Here is an 18,258-nt window from a genome sequence, read left to right as displayed (position 1 = left end):
ATGCAACAAGGTCATCTACCTTGATAGGTTGCACTCCACATATTTCAATAGAAATGAAATATAAATGTGATCAAGGGACAACAAAGAATACAAAGAGAAGTATAAATAGCCAGCAACTAACGAGCTGACACGAAGTCAACAATGACCTATTTCTACATTCCATGCTTCTTGATATTCCTCCCAAATCATGGACATATTCTTATTAGAACATTTAATTCTCATGTACCCTTCACACAAAATTTCATACTTGTCTACCTTATTAAACATCATACAATAGCTAGCAAGCACATTTTTTACCTAGACAAGCAATGAGGTAGTTCCCAAATGAATAGAGTGCAAAAGCCTCGTAGCAGTTCCGCAATATATCACATTCTATGGAAATACTTGGTATCCATAAAGAAGCAAACTGTTATCATAGCACAAAAGACGCTATCATTTGCAAGCTTCCAAAATCTTATTGGTATTACGGTGGCATCTACAAACATTTGCTCAAGGACTACTCAAGTCAAAACACAAAATAATTTTAAAGAGTTTGCTTTTTCTCAAGAACCGCTCAAGTCATCCAACCAAGGTGGCAAATATTGTTGGAAATGCAATTCACATTTGCTAGACAAAACTAGCTCACTATCAGTGCAACAACAATGGGTTGAGACTTTGTTTGAATTCTGGCCCATAGAGGATTATTTCCATAACTAGGTAGACCAAAGGTCATCCATCGCCATAAGGTTTTGGGGGCTAGATGGCTAGTCTAATTTGTGGAAATCTTTTATATAAGCACACACTCGCATGAACAACCTTGGGATGGGTGTCCTTCCAAGAAGGGAAGTGTAGTGCCCGCCACGTAGTTTCTAATATGATACCAAAGCTCAAGTTGGTGAGCTTGGGCAGCACTATAATCTCAACCAAGGTGTTAATGGAGATTTGGTCAACCGTCACCTCCAAGACAGGCATAGGCTTTTTGGGCAAGTCAATTTAGGCCAATGTCATGGTGTATAGGAGCAGGTCGGGCAAGTTTGCAATTACCTAGGTAGGTTTGGGCAATCACCCAAGCAACAGGACAATCGCCACCTTAGCACAAAAAGCAAGCAGCACAGTTGGGCAGGCAGGGCAGCAGTCAGACCTGCCATGTGGCAGGTGCAGCAGTCAGCCAGTTTTTGCTAGCAAACCTGCATTATTTATCCATTATTTTCTGCTATTTATAGTAGACTTCTACCTGGCCATTCTCATTGAGATTCGTAAACACAGAGAGACCTTTGATGGTTCATACTTACAGAAAGACCTTCAACTTTTCATACTTCCACATCCCATTGTACATGTTATGCCTTCTGTATTCACCATCCATATTCTACAGTCTTAAGCATTGTACTATCTTTTTCTCTCCCTCAATGCACCATCTCTTGATTTGAGCAGGTTAGAGATTTGCAAGATCATCAAGATGGATCTTACCCAGTTGGGTATCAGGTAGACATGCGTGATGCCAATAGTGGAGTTGGGGACGAAGATGGCTTTTAAACATAAGCATTTTCTTCATTCTACAGATGATGGATTTATTGTTCACTCAAGATACATGGACATCCACATTTCACATGGATCAAATGTACTACTAGCTAGTTGTGCACCTTCTCACATTAGCTGCAGATTGAGATTGGTAGATAGAGATCCATCCCATCATCAAAGCACATATGCTAGATATGTCAAATAGAGCCAGAGACAAAGGAGCATTATATCTGCCACTGCCCAACTTATTATGAAGTCCGGGGCTGTTTCCACTATTTGTTTAGAGGCAGATTTGGACCGCTAACCAAAGCCATGGATAGTACGACCAATGAGACCATGAGTTACAATCATGTGTATGATGGTCCAAGTGTTTGAGCAAAACATACAACACAAAGAAAATAAGAAGAAAACTAAGGCTATGTGTAGGACAAATAACTCTATCTAGTAACGGTGAGCTCTAGATGGTACAATCTCATGTGGATATGGAGGACCTAGCTCTAGCCGAGTGATATTCTTGAGCGATACTCTCTTGTATTTGACTATGAAGATGTCATTCGTGTTTGTGTCAAGGCCTAGGCCATCTGGATCATTTAAGCTGAGTGGCTCAATCAATCAATTTTCTATCTATGTGTGAATTGTGGTGGTGAGAGAGTCTCTTGTGTGGATTGGGGCTGCAATGGTAGAGGTCACTTAAGTCTCCCTCGCAAAGAAGTTTGTGAGCTACATTTGGGAAGGGCCTCAATGTCTTGGAGCAGCTCTACTCCTAAGGAGCATGTCATCAAGCCATCCTATGGAAGAGTCCAAGGCATTGCTATTTTGGCCTTAACAAGCCATCCAACCTGAATAATGCCGCTCAAAGAAGCAAGTGTTATTAACCAAAACGCAAATGTATGGAGGGCTAACTTCGCAAAAACGAGAGCCTGTCCAACAAAAATAAAGTCACCTCGTAAAGAAGAACACCACCCTGCTATAAACACGAAGTTTCTAATAGCTTCGAAGAAGAAAACAATTGACCCTAGTTGAAAACGTAAATCTGTAGTCCCCCAAACTAGCAAGCAAAATGGTTAGTACCTCGAACAAAGTGCTCATATTCAAAGATCTCCAACTCCCAGGAGTGTCTCCGATAACATGTGAGATGTGCAATGGAAAGGAAAGTAAACACCGGGAGGAAATTGAAAAAAAAATGTAGGTGAGAGAAGGAACAATCTAACTACTCTACATATAGTCAGCCCCGACACACAACTCTACGCATCAATGTGGAAGCCAGATGGTAGCAAGAGGATGAGAGAATGAGGAGGTTGGCTGATCACAAAGGCTCAATGATGGATAATGAGAAAGAGAGAGAGAGAGAGAGAGAGAGAGAGAGAGAAGAAAGAAAGAAAGTTATATTAATGTCTACGAAAGGCCAAGGTGGCCTATGAGACCAAAACGTTACATACAAAATGTTTGGGAAACTTTCCAGGTCCTAGTAAAGCTACCATCTAATGCTATGATAAACTAATTGGGTAGGTACAAGGTAGTATATAGGCTAGGTACAATTCATATGTGTTCCAAGTATGGTGTGGAACTGCTCATGGAGCTTGGTCATCCTAAAATGTCCCGCATGGGTCTATCTAACATCGTGAGAAGGCCGCCTATATATAGGCAAACTAGGCCACAACTAGTAATAAAGTGTCCAAGCCTAAAATAAGGGTGCCCAAGACAGCCTAAAGCGCCCAAAAATAAATGCACTAATATACCCTCCATCTAAAGTGCCTAAAGCACATAAAGTGACAAACAAATACAATGTCATAGCTCCTAATATTCATTATTGTTTATTCATTACAGCCCTTCCTCTTCAAGCTCTTCTTCCATTTCAAAAACGAGAGCCAAGCCATATCATGTATTGTGATCAACAATGGAGAAAGGCTAATTTTCTCTCTTTCTACTCGTATCTTCAAAAGAAATCTCTTGCTTTTATTGCATAGTTAGTGATGTTTTGTGTATCTATGAAACCAGCCTTCCTTCTGTGGAGGGGTGGTAATTCCCTGATCAAACATTGAATTACACCAATCAGTACATAAACATAAGCTGATATACACACTTTACCTTCAAAATCTTGGGCAATAGACACCCTATTGGCTCCAAAATTGGCACCCTTTCTTTAACTTTATTGACTAATGGATTGGGTATAAGTTGAGATTCCACAATCTCCTTGGCTGATCCAAAAGTCCTTGTTGAGATGCAATCACCAAACAAATTGGATAAATTGCCCCTTAATTTTATCCAAGGCCTGCTCTAAAGGAACCCCAACTGGCCAAATGCTGCCCCAAATTCACAATAGATGGGCTGGCATCTAAATTCCTTCACAATTCCGTAAATTTCCGGACGACCTAAATTCAATATATGATGCCTTCTACTCATGGCACACGTCCCAAGGTGGTTGCTAAATCCTAATTTCTGCAAGAAATTAAGGTTTATAAGATAATTCCCTCTACTATCCACAAAATCTAGCTGAAATCTACTCCAAGTGGCTAAGATAAGCTAAGATCTTTTGAGAATGGGCTAGAGTATGTTAGAGATTGCCAAAGAGAGAAAATTCAAAGATTCTTTGTGGGAAGAAACCCTCCAATCTACCTACTGCCTGCTCCAACTAATAAGAAATGCTGTTGTCTACATCCTAGGAGCACGAAAATGTTGTCACCATCCTAGTAATATTGTTGCTAGCCCCTAATGGGTATTCTCTTGTTGTCGTCTGCCTATTGATAGCTCCAGATGGCTGCTATCTACAATAAATTGCTATTTCTTGCTCAAAAAATGGACCAATAGCTCCTCTCTCTCTCCCAACTGAAAACTAATTGAATGATTGAAACCAGGCCCAAAAAACGTTTTCTCAATTTGCATGGGTATTTTTGCCGAGTGGCAACCTTTTAAACCCAATTTTCAACATTATCCACATTAAATTAATTTTCAGAGTTAAGTAATTCTGAAATTTAATTTCAACCCTTTTGACTCTGCCCAAAATTAAATGTGTCCATCCATAACTAAATTAGCTAGGCCATTTGCAACTTGGAGTGGTCCCCAACCTCTATTGACCCTTAGACTCGCATCAATTAACTAATTAATACCTAGTCTCCTAATGTCACTAATAACACTTAGTGGCCAAACAACTGTCCTAGGGTCCAACAAGTGGCAACAACTAACCACTAAAACCCAACTCGTATAACTTATCACAACTTTTGCCTTTGACACCCACTGCATCCTCGTGGTCCTTGGCTTGTTACCATGAAATACCAGCCATGTTCATCACATGTGCCTTACAACCTTGCACATGCCTAACAACTTTATACATTTGATTATTAGATTAATCAAATGTTACTTGCAAGATTAAAGCATTTCACATCCCCATGACAAACCTTCCCCTTGAAATCCCTGCAATCATCATTGATTCCACTGCATTGTGCAAAAGGAAAAGCATACTGCAGTGGAATTTCCATAAGGCATCTAAGTCATAATATTGGCCACTATTATCTAACCATGCCAAATGTCCTAAACCTATTGAAATTTTCCAGCCAACATAAACATCAGATAAAATTGAAAAATCATCCACAACTATTTGTTAGAAACCCATTGGATGCATCCATAACTCATGTTTCTCAATTGTTTAGACTATCAACTATGGAAAGGCATTAATTCAACATAAATCATGGCTGAAACTGTCAATGGCGTTTATTAACATGTTGTTATCCATTTTTAGAACCAATTGTAAACCATTGAAAATTGAGTATAAACTAATCATAAACTGATCACAAACAACTGCAAATGTGAACCCAAACTGATCACAAACTAATTGCGAAAACTCATCAATAACTGATGCAAAATTGATCCCAAAAGTGACCATAAATGGTTCACAAACTAATTCAAAACTGAGCTGAAAGTGATCAGAATTTTGTCTCAAAACTGAGGCAGAAATACATGCCAAACTAATCATAAACTAATGCAAAAATATAGTTTCAGTGCCTGGCTGAAACTCATAGTGATCTGCATACATCTCACAATGACTAGTACACTAAGTAGTAACCCCATGGCAAACATACTATCAGCATAGTACCTTGGATGCATACTGAAAACAACCAAGATCTAGTACATACAAGAGCTGTCCAAAACTAGTGGAGTGAAAGTGCTACCTGCCCCTTAGCATCACGCAATATTTGGGACCCCTGCTCTGCACAACCTGACTGTGCCTGAACTAAAGTCTACTCTAATGGAAAGGCATCTGGGTAAAGTTGCAACATCTAAGGATGGCCTACCAAGTCGATGAGCAACAATCATTGGAGAGTCAGAAATTTGATTTATTTCTGAAGGCTGCAGATCCTGTCTTGCAAGAAAAGATACCTCTTCTGACTGATCATTTAGAAGATGCCTCTTCTAAATGATCCTGACTGATCATTTAGAAGATGCCTCTTCTGAAACGGGACTAAAGTCAAATTAGGCTAATGTAACTGAGGCAATGCATATGTTGGTAAAGAGAGAGCGGATGAAATTAAGATGGGGTACAAGCACCACACCTGCCAGTGCTCAAAAGGGGACTGAAATTGTAGCCAAGGCGCCTACAGGTATGGCAGAACAACCGGCTATACCTGTTGGTCCGGCTTTTAAACATGATGCTATGGATAAATTAATCAAAGGCATGAGTGATTTGAGGCTGAATTTAACAGAAATCTATGCAAAGGTCGAAAAGTTAAATGTCAAGGTAGAAGAAACAGGTCGGGCAATAGCCCAAACACCGTATAGAGAAGGATACAAGAGAAGATGCATTTGGTGTGACAGTTTACAGCATGAAAAGCAAGATTGTACAGCCTACCGTGAAGCGAAATCAAAAAGTTTAGTCTTTTGGAAAGATTGCAAAATACATACAATAGAAACCAATATTCCAATAGAGCCAAATTTTGAAAATGGTGGGATGTAGAAAAGGTTGGAAGATATGGATACAAGGACTACATTCGTTGCCATAAATGCAGCCACATATGGGTTGAGAATTGAAAGGATTGATGAAGCTCGTAAAGGAGGCATGGCTAAAGTAAAACCTCACGTTTGGATGCAAGCATTAGATTGCATGGAAAAGGGCAAAATAGCAAAGTCTGAATTGGCTGATGCAAGTCAAAGTATACGAGGGAGAACAGGATGAAGTATACCAATGGATTCATTTTCAACCTACGCTTATTTCGCTGAGATTCATAATCAAGAAGCTCTTGTGCCAACACTGAATGCCCTTGACCCCTCAAACCTTAATGCTGGGAAGGATTTTGGGCCAAGGTGGAATCAAACATACGAACAAGTAAGGTGAATAAAATGCACAAATGAAGCCTCCGTTAGTGACCAAGATAGAAGAGAGGGGATAAAAATCAACTTGTTACTGATAAAAAGTGGTAGAATTTTTTGAATGAGTAGGCTGCTTGAAGGAAAAGATGCTCTTCTTGTAATTAAACATGTTAATTTTCCTTAGAAAGCATAATTAATTCCTGCTCACCTTTCTACAACAAATTACCTTGAGGACACTAGTGGTGAACTATGGCATTATGACAAGTATCCACTATGGCAGGGCAAGATAAAAGTAGCAAAATCTCATTCTCAAAAGAGAAGCACGTGAAGTATGGCCTCTTGTTGGAGACGAGGGCTTTTAATCTTTAAAATCAACTCCAAACCTTCTTGGGTAGGGCATGTAAATAGGATCATGTGGAAGCTTTCACTCGAACGCCAAGACCCATGAACTGCTTATAATTTTCTTTTGCTTCCTTTTTTCTTGGTCTTGCATTGGGGTTAACATTACCCCCTCCTAGTCAAGTGCCAGTCCCATGGCACTTGTAGGACATTGTTGATGAGGACTCTGATGATTGAAGAGATGAGAACACTGTTGGTCCTTCCTCTTTAGGGCCATCTAAACGCATAACACGAAGTAAAATGGAGCAATAGAAAGAGGCTAAAAAAGCCATATCAGAGTATGTTATGGAGGATGCATCTCAAGAGAAGAAACAAGAAGGGAAGAAAAGGGGTAAACAGCCCAATTACAGGTTACAATCAGATCTTGAGACTCCCACAAACCTTAAAAAAGTCTTGGAAGATCGCATACTTATCCGGTGATTTTGGGGCAGCCCTATATTTCAAAATCAAGGCTCGAAACAAAAGTCTTGGATGATGGTTCTTCATATGCTTGGGTTTGAAGTAAAGATAATACCAAGGTGGTACAATTTCTCACTGTTTGTGTGAATCATTCTCGCAATCGGGATAGGCTGTGGAATAATCCTATGCCACCTAATGCACGAGAGTTTAAGGGTTTTTAGACAACACTGTTGTAAGTAGAGGCTATGGCAATGCCTCTAGAAAGATAATTATGTCTCCAAAAGAGAGGAAAATTGTATGTGTCTGGATTGCAAGAATGGACAGCATGTAGTCTTGGTCGTTTTAAGAATATTTCAGCCATGTGCTGATGCCAAGAGGCATATTCCATGGTGGATTCCGTGAGGTTTTTCAGTGGATTCCATGAAACTATATGTATTTGCCGGGGCTTGTACACAAGGTGGATTCCTTGTACGAGAAGTTGACGAGGACGCCTGCCCTTTTCGGGTGTCAGATTAATTTAATGTGCACATGGGTGATTCCACAACGGGTGATTCCCCAAAATACATATCAAATTAATAGACGTTTATGAGTTTAGAGTGCACTCAAATTAAATTAAGGTTAGGACAAAGTTTCAACCTATTTAATTATTTTGTAGCTGAAGATTGCTAGATATTCACTTTTGTGAATTTTATCTTATTATTTTCTAACAATTGTAAATGCTTCAGTTGATGTGTAGAGCAGGTAGCGGTGGCTTTGGATAGTACTCGGCGTTACCATAAGTCCAAGCGTAAATTTTATAATTATAATTAGTTATCTTAAGTATAATATATAATATTATGTATTTATATGATATTTTATTATTAAAATTATTACTCTATTTGTAAGTTATAAGTTTAAACTTCTTTATTAATAATTAGATCATTGTTCGTAGTACTATTAATTTATTTGTTTTTAATATAGATTATTTTAGAATATGAGATTTAATATATGCTTTTATTGAAATAAGCTTTCTTTATGGATTACCTTACTATTTTCTTAACGTGGTTAATTTTAGAAGGCTTTTCTAACTTTCTTTATAAAAGCAATAGGATCACGCACAAAACAAGAGAAGAGGGTGAAAACTAAGTTTTTTCGTTGCTCCCTCATCCGGAATCGGAATTCGGAGCTTCAAGAGTTGTTCTCATTTGAAAATTTTTAGTTGCATTGCCTATGTACATGTGCCAGATGAGTTGAGATCCAAGTTGGATCCAAAAGCTGAGAAGTGCATCTTTATTGGTTACTCTCTGCAGCAAAAAGGGTATAGATGCTATAAACCTTCTACTCGTAAGTTTACAGTGAGCAGAGATGTTGTTTTTGATGAGATGAGTAGCTGGTATAAACCAGTAAATGTGATTGATGATGTAGATGCACAAAATGGTAATGGTGCACAGCATTCACAGCAGCAGTCACAAAATATTAGTGGACTTGGAGCATCCTCTAGCAGTGGTTCACATTCTTCGCCATGGACAGGCAGATTGAGATCAGGAGAATCTTCTCAAAGTAATGCAGATAGTGGTATGCAGGTATCACGAAAAGGAAAAGAGAAGGTTGATCAGCCCATGTTTGATGTGAATGTTTTCGCACGCTCCAGACGCGATAGTGATGTCAAAACGTTAAAATTCAAAGCACAAAATTTTCTACAACAACTGCAGCATGTTACAAGATACCTTTCGACTCTTAAAACTCTATATTTCAATTGATATTTGTACTTTCTTTGTAATTATATGTAAAATATGAATGCAAATATCCATGTAAAACTATAATATATAATTAAGGATGGCAAACTATGGCTTTTGCCATGGGGGAGATTAGGCCCAATCGTGTATTTTTCTCTTGTCTTTCTCAATCTATTGAGTTATTCAAATCCTCTTATGTATTATAATGTTGTTTGTATTTAATAGTTGAGATGTTTGATTTGTTAGATTTTTCCACTAAGTTCTTTGTTTATGATTATGATTTGATTTGCTAGATTTGCCACGTGTTCCGCTTCGTAACATTGGTATTAGAGCCTGGCTATGCTCTAAGTTTTCAATTGTATGATATCAGTGTATAAAGGTGAACACCGTGGAACAATTGCAATCTACAAGACAAATCACTACAAATGAATATTGCAGCAGCATTTCTCATGTTTTGGATAGCCTTATATCCACAGTTGATTGACTCGAATTGATCCAATTTTTTTTTCTCCGAATTTGGATTATAGCATGGACTTGGCTATACAAAAAGGATGTTATAGCCAAAAATCTTTTGAAGTTTATTTCATAGTAAATCATAACTTTGTTTTATGTTATAAAAGTTTGAAGTTTAAGCATATTAAGTCTTTATTTATGTAACAGGCTATATAGAAAAGACACTTGAAAGTAGTCTAGCTATTGCATATGCTTCACCATAAAGATCCTCTCGAACAACTATTTTTCAGATGATGTAACTTTTTACTGGTTCATATTTTGAGGATGGTGTAAAAACAAAAGTTTCAGCCCTTAGAAAGATCTACAATTATTATTAGACGCATGTCTTATAAATTATGAATATTTAGAGAGTTATTTGAGTCCTAAAGTGACCTTGAATGCAAATTTCACAACAGTATGCAGAAAACTTAGTAGTAGCCAACTTTGAGCCCTATTTTTTTATGACCTTCCCTTGAGATTTGGTAATCCATCATAGGGACATGAATTGTAGACCTTTTTGTTATCTACAACTTTCTAGTTATCAACATGACCTGATTTTATCTACAAAGAAAGTTATTTATCTTGAAAGTAGGTCTGGCAGTTAACCCAGACTTAGTGAAATTTGTAAATTTCTACATATACAGACATCTAACTTCCTAGTAGGATAGCTTTTAATCCATTTGGAATTTGAGTATACTCCCAATAGAAAAAGTTTTAGCTTGTGCAAAGATCTAAAACTTATATTAGACATGGTTTTGTCTAAATATGCATTAAAAAAAGATAATTATATCTAAATATGCCATAAAATTTGAATATTACTAATTTTTACCAAGAGACTAGTACTTTATCCAACTTTAGTCTTATCTTTAATATGTTTCTTTTTAAATTTTAGTCTTAGTCATGAGTAAATGTTTTGTAAAACTCCTTGTAAGCTCCAACTCTCTAGCTATAGACTAACTCGATTCACAAGAAAATATAAGTTGTTTTTTATTCAAAGGCCTTCAATATGATTCTCACTCTAATTTTTTATGATTATAGTATGTCTTTAATGTTGTTATCTTTTGATTTGATAAACATTGAGACTAACAAGTTTTTCTTAAAAGTGCTTTGGAAAATTTTTCAACTTTCAAATTCTATTGCGAATTCACGCTTTCTAGTAAAGATAGAGATCTCCAATCAAGGTAAGATAGGTAAGTCTTTTATTCTCTTTTCTTCTAAAATTCTTAGTTAAATTTTTACTTACTACTAAACTAGAATTACAATTGTATTTGTTATTGTTAATGCTTTGAGTATGAGACCTAGCATTCATAATATTTATGTTTTATCTTTTAACTCTCGTACTCCCATGAAAGACATCTATAGCACTAACACTAGTTTTTAATATTATTAGAATCAATTGTTTGCTAATAATTAGACTCTGATTGATTCATTGTCCTATACTAGATACTTGGTTTAGTTGAAGACGTGCAACGGATGACCGCCCGCGCCCTTAGTGCTTACCCTACCCTGCTAGCTCCACATTGAGTAGGTAATAGCAATTGAGAACCATTGCTATCCTACCCTGAGGGTATGATGCCAGGAGGCGTATTCCACCGTGGATTCCGTGAGGTTTTTCAATGGATTCCGTAAAACTAGAGGCATATTCTGCGCTGGATTCCGTATGGTTTTTCGGTGAATTCCGTAAAACTATATGTATTTGCCGAGGCTCGTACACAAGGTAGATTCCTTGTGCGAGAAGTTGACGAGGACGCTTGTCCTTTTTGGGCGTCAAATTAATTTAATGTGCACATGGGTGATTCCACAGCGGGTGATTCCACAAAATACATATCAAATTAATAGACGTTTATGGGTTTAGAGTGCACTCGAATTAAATTAAGATTAGGACAAAGTTCCAACCTATTTAATTATTTTGTAGCTGAAGACTGCTAGGTATTCACTTTTATGGGTTTTATCTTATTATTTTCTAACAATTGTGAATGCTTCAGTTGATATGTAGAGCAAGTAGTGGTGGCTTTGGATAGTACTGGGTGTTAGCATAAGTCCAAGCGTAAATTTCATAATTATAATTAGTTATTTTAAGTATAATATATAATATTATGTATTTATATGATATTGTATTATTAAAAATTACTCTATTTGTCAGTTATAAGTTTAAACTTCTTTAGTAACAATTAGATCATTGTTCTTAGTACTATTAATTTATTTATTTTTAATATAATTATTTTAGAATATAAGATTTAATATATGATTTCATTGAAATAAGCTTTCTTTATGGAATACCTTGCTATTTTCTTAATGTGGTTAAGTTTAGAAGGCTTTTCTAGCTTTCTTTATAAAAGCAACAGGATTGTGTGCAAAACAGGAGAAGAGAGTGAAAACTGAGTTTTTTCGTTGCTCCCTCATCCGGAATCGAAATTCAAAGTTTCAAGAGTTGTTTTGTAGGTTTTGGCATGCTTTGAACACGATGATGATATCAAAACGTCAAGATTCAGAGCACAGAGTTTTCTGCAACAACTACAACATGTTACAAGATACCTCTTGACTCTTAAAACTCTGTATTTCAATTGATATTTGTATTTTCTTTGTAATTATATGTAAGATATGAATGTAAATATCCATGTAAAATAATAATATATAATTAAGGATGGCAAACCATAGCTTTTGCCATGGGGGAGGTTGGGCCCAATCGTGTGTTTTTCTCTTGTCTTTCTCAATCTATTAAGTTATTCAAATCCTCTTATATATTATAATGTTGTTTGTATTTAATAGTTGAGATGTTTAATTTGTTAGATTTTTTCACTAAGTTCTTTGTTTATAATTGTGATTTGATTTGCTAGATTTGCTACGTATTCCACTTCGTAACATGTGCAGGGCTAAAAAGAAATATATAGGATGAACTGAAAAAGAGTTGAAGACATATGGTTTGATGGCTGCAAATGAAGGTGTTCCAAGGCTATTTTCAAGGCTGGTTGATGTTGATACAGTGGCTGAAATTTCTGCAGCAATTAATGCTGAAATTTGGATAGAAAAAAAGGTTATTTATGTTGACACTTTAGAGATGTATGAAGCCATTCAAGAGTTTGTTGAGCATGAATGTTATGGGATGCAATATGGGCTGCAAAACAGGGTTGAAGCAAGGATGGATACGAAGTACAAAACTATTGCAAAGAAGGTTAAGCCTATGGCTTTGCCTTTACCACTTGAAAGTAATGGGTTGGCTGAAAAAGTGACTCAACAGCCTAGTTTATGAGATCCACATGGAGTAGGACATAAATTTACAGCTGAAACTTTACAAAAGCTAAAAATTGGTGATACGAGCTTTCTTTTGCCTGCAGAAAGAGCTGGTTTCATGCAGATGTTGGCCAGGCATGGGAAAGCCTTTGCATTTGAGCCAAATGAAATTGGATGTGTTGATTTGACCATAGTTGCACCTATAGTGATCTTTACAGTACCTCGTGCCATGGAATTTAAAGCCTATTCCAGTACCTCGAGCATATTTGCCTAAGCTGTTTGAGCTTTTGAACGAGAAGATCACAATGCGGATTTTGGAGCCCTCTTCAACTCCATATTCGAATCGGTGGTTCACTGTTCCAAAGAAGAATGGTTCTTTGAGGTTTATACAGGATTTGCAACCAGTTAATAAGGTCACCATAAGAAATGTTGGATCAAGCCCAATAGTGGATGAATTTGCAAAAGCATTTGCTAGCAAGGCAATTTACTCTATGGGTGATTTATATTCAAGATATGATCAGTTCCAGCTTGTATTGGAAAGCTGGGATATCACTACCATGATGACACTGTTAGCAGTCAGATCTAGTCGGACAGGTGCAGTCAGACTGCCACGTGGCCGTCCGACCTGGCACAGCACAGTCGGCTGCATTTAATGCAGCCGACAGGCCTTTTTTTGGCGCCCAGATCCTGGCTATTTATAGCCGAGTTTTCAGTCTTCTGTCTACACTTTTCTCCCGCAAATTACAAACTGGTGGCTCGCGCAGATTCCGTCTCTGTTCACAGATTTCTAACAAAAGACAGTGCAGACTGCAGCGAACTTCGAGGAGAACAGCAAGTTGCATCGTCGAGGTGGAGACACGCAGTCCAGTGCACTGCGCCCGTGTATATATCTGCATATCTTTGTATACAGCACACTTTATACAGCAGATCTTCATCTTCCACTGTCTCTTTCTCTCTCTTCTCTCTCTCTACGTTCTCTCTCTCTCAGTCCTACGCTTCCGCACCGCTGCACTCTGACATGGTATCAGAGCAGTGTTAAAGGGCTGACTGAGTGTAGAACCAACCTGAAGAGTTTCTATCGCGACACAAGGCTGCGTTTTCAGCGTTTGAGGGCAGGCAGGAGGGCTGCGCCTTGGAACAAGGCTGAAGCGAGCGTGGGCGCGCGGAAAAGGAGTCCAGGTGGTGGATTTGCTACTGTTTACTGCTGTTTGACGAGGAGGAAGTTTGAGTTTTCAGTTTTCAAGTGCAGGTTTTGCTTTTTCATCGCCTCCGGCGGGTGAAGAAGTTTTGGGACGCGGAAGACCCCTAGTAAGCTGAGTTTTCACAGTCAGAGGGGGCTGCTTTTGCGTTTGTGAAGGCATTACAGGTGAAGATGTCTATAGAGATTGACTTGGAGTTCCAAACGATTATGGACTGGAAGGTGCCTGTCTTACCGGCTCTTCCCGCAGATCAGAAGCTCAATGGCGACAACTACCGCATCTGGCGTGTGATGATGTTGGCCATCCTTGAGTCCTACGATTTGGCGGAGCTTGTACAGGAGGAGATCGACCGGCCCTCGGTGAGAGATGAGTCCAAACTCTCTTCCGATGCTCGTGTGGAGTTGGCCAAGGCACAGTCTCACTGGGACAAACTGAATGCCAGGATTCGTTCCTTTCTTTTTCTGTCTTGTACTACAGCCGTGATAGCTCACATCGAGCACTTGACGATGGCTCGGGAGATATGGCTGGAGCTTGATCAAATGTATGACCGGATGACCCTTATGAAGTGGGTTTCTTTGGAGGTTCAGATGCGGACCTTGTCCGTGAACAAGTCTTCTTCGTTGCGGGAGCACATCAACCAGCTTAGACAGCTTCAGATGCAGGTTCAGAATGCGGGGAAGCCAATTTCCTCCGAAGACATGGCGATCACACTCTTGTCCCAGTTGCCGCCACGATTCGGTGCTTTCTACTCCGCCCTTATTGCTTCGGGGCGTGAGTCCACTCTTCGATGGGAGGAGTTGGTTCCTATGGTCTTGGACCAAGTGGAACAACTAAAGGGACAGAATGCTTCCAAGTCGGAGGCACTGACAGATCAAGCCTCTCAGAAGAAGGGGAAGGACCAAAAGAAGAAGAAGGGGGATAACAAGTCAAAGAAGGACAAGGACAAGGACAAAGAATCCACATGCCATATTTGTGGAAAGACTGGCTATTGGAAGAAGGACTGCGCTGACAAAGATAAGGACACCAACAAGAAGGATACGAAGGATTCTGGAGCGGTGGCTGCACCCTCATGAGCTGCATTTCTTCATCTAGCTGTCATTGAGGACTCTACACCGAATGCTTCTGATGTTGCGATGACGGCTCCCCAGGCTCGAGAGTGTATCGTTGACAGTGGTGCCTCCCGGCACATGACTCCTTCATCAAATGGTGTTGCCCAGTTGCGACCCTCGCGTGGGCAGATTCTCATTGGAGATAGCTCTTCCGTGTCTATTGCAGGACAAGGTGAGATGCAGCTTATTCCAGATGGACGCGGCGGTATCCATACCTCAGAGGTCTTGCATGTACCAGGTTTAGGATATCATCTTCTGTCAGTTCATAAGATTTACTCCCTTGGACTTTTGGTGAAGTTTGACAGTGATTCAGTGCGAGTCCTTGATCGTGCATCTCGGAAGGTTCTCTCATCCGGATATGAGGAGAACGGCATCTATAAATTGAAGTCTTCCATCGCCCTCTCTACTCTTCTTCTTACCTCTCAGACACAGTCAGAGTTATGGCATGCTCGGTTTGGTCACCTCAACTATGATTATCTTCGGAGGGCGTCACGTGGACAGCTTGTTCGAGGGTTGCCGGACATAGTGGTGAGCTAGTAGCCATGTGTCTCCTACATTCGTGGGAAACAGCATAGGGATGCCATTCCCCACAAAGCTTCGTGGAGGTCTACTTCACCGATGGAGCTTGTATCTACGGATCTTTGTGGCCCTATGAGGAACGAGTCCATGCGCGGGAGCTCGTACTTCATGCTGATCGTAGATGACTACAGCAGGATGACATGGGCCTATTTTTTGGCATCGAAGTCAGAAGCTTTCTCCCATTTCAAGGATTGGCTTCTCTTTGAGGAGAACCGATCAGGCCGGAGATTGAAGACCTTGCGATCCGACAAGGGTGGTGAATTTGTTTCTAATGAGTTTGCTCGTTTTTGTGCAGATAAAGGTATTCACCAGGAGTTTGCTAATACCAACACTCCTCAAAAAAATGGCATTCTTGAACGGAAAAACCGCAATGTGATCGAGATGGCGCACACCATGATGGAGCACCGACAAACACCTCAGTTTCTGTGGGCCGAGGCTGTGGCTACTGCAGTCCACATCCTTAATCAATCCCCCACTTCGGCCGTTGATGGGATGACACCTTTTGAGGCTTACTTTGGGACTAAGCCCGATGTTTCTTATTTTAGGGTGTCTTTGGGTGTGATGCCTATGTTCACATTCCCAAGGCTCATCGTGATAAATTTGAAGCAACTTCCTAAAGACAGGTATTTGTTGGCTACAACTCCCAGTCCCAAGGCAATCGTCTGTATGATCCCATTAAGCGGAATGTGTACACTAGTCGAGATGTGCAATTTGTGGAGGTTCCGGCCATATCAACGGGTGAGGAGCATCGCGTTCTTGGAGATCCACGGGATAGTTGGGCTCCTGCTACAGTTCCTTTGGAGCCTGCACCTTTTGATTCAGACTCTGTTTCTGACACAGAGTCTACTGTTCCACCGGTCACCCCCGAGGAGTTACCACCGGTGGATATCCCAGAGTCTTCAGCTGATGGAGAGAGACGAGGGGAGGTCCGGCCTCCTCGTTGGGCCTGTGACACACTCCGTGATTCAGGGATCGAGGGGGTCCCTGAGAAGTAGGGACCGCAGGATGGTCCACGGCGGTCACGGCGGCACCAGGCACATTCTACGGAGCTTGTTTGCTCTAACTATTGTTTGATGACCCATGTTATGCAGGATCGAGAGCCCACCTCCGTGAAGGAGGCTTTACAGTCCGCACCATGGAAGAAAGCTATGGAAGCCGAGTTGGAGGCTATTGAGAGGAATGGCACTTGGTCACTCGTACCACGCCCCCCGAATAAGAAGGTGATTGGCGTCAAATGGGTCTTCAAGACCAAGTACCTTAGCGATGGTTCTTTGGACAAGCACAAGGATCGCCTTGTTGCTAAAGGTTTTGCACAGCGCCCAGGGATTGATTGTCATGATACTTTTGCCCCCACTGCTCGTATGGCGACTATTCGAGCTGTTCTTGCCTTGGCTGGCCATAGGAGATGGCCTATCTACCAGTTGGATGTGAAGTCGGCCTTCCTCAATGGTGATTTGAAGGAGGAGATCTATGTCGAGCAGTCTCCTGGCTTTGGATCTTCAGATGGGAAAGTCTACAGGTTGAAGAAGGCCTTGTATGGCCTCAAGCAGGCTCCGCGTGCATGGAACGAGAAGATTGATTTGTTCCTTCAGTCACAGTTGGGATATCGGCGTTCTCCCATGCACGCGAAGATTAATTCGTTCCTTCAGTCACAGTTGGGATATCCGCGTTCTAAGGCCGATCCGCAGCTTTATGTACACACTTCCGAGGATGGTTGTGTGCTTTTTGTGTTGTATGTTGATGATTTGATTGTCACAGGTGATCATGCATAGAAGGTCCAAGAGACAAAGGCAGCTTTACATCGGGCGTTCAAGATGACGGACTTGGGTCTACTCCATTTCTTTTTGGGCCATGAGATTTATCAGTCTCAGAGGGGGATCTTTATCTCTCAACAGAGATATGTACAAGAGCTCTTGGTTTCTTTTGCGATGGAGGATTGTCGGACCATTTCTACTCCTATGGATCCAAACTGGAAGGCCACTTCCCATTCAGCTTCTCCCATGGCGGATGCTTCCCGCTATCGTCAATTGAAGAGATCATTGATTTGGCTCCTCAACACTCGTGTTGATCTTTATTTTGCTGTTGGGCTCTTGGCAAGGTTTATGAGTGAACCTCAAACGGTGCATTGGCAGGCTGCTCAGAGGATACTTCGGTATTTGAGGGGGACGTCTGATTTATGGATTCATTATCCCGCAGGCACAGGTGGTTTAGATCTTGTTCTTGCACGTTGGAGCGACTCTGATTCGGCCGGTGATGTGGACCACAGGCGGTCTACTACAGGTTACTATTTTACCTTGGGTGCAGGTGTTATCTCATGGAGTAGTAAGAAGCAGCCCA

At 40.3% G+C, this 18,258-nt stretch overlaps 1 protein-coding gene across 1 annotated transcript in view; it reads right to left on the bottom strand.

Moving 5' to 3' along the window:
- The window catches only part of LOC148030584 (protein LAZ1 homolog 2-like), a 267,703-nt gene that overhangs the window by 215,068 nt on the left and 34,377 nt on the right, over window positions 1-18,258 (bottom strand). The window contains exon 4 of the mRNA XM_087686941.1: window positions 298-406. Coding sequence (XP_087543067.1) covers window positions 298-406 — 109 coding nt within the window. The remainder of the gene's footprint in view (window positions 1-297; window positions 407-18,258) is intronic.

The sequence above is a fragment of the Lygodium microphyllum genome, chromosome 10 (genome assembly GCF_053477565.2).
Source record: "Lygodium microphyllum isolate KBCC chromosome 10, Lygodium_microphyllum_v1.1.10, whole genome shotgun sequence".
Classification (NCBI taxonomy): domain Eukaryota; kingdom Viridiplantae; phylum Streptophyta; class Polypodiopsida; order Schizaeales; family Lygodiaceae; genus Lygodium; species Lygodium microphyllum.
This window is presented reverse-complemented; position numbering and strand designations above follow the sequence as displayed.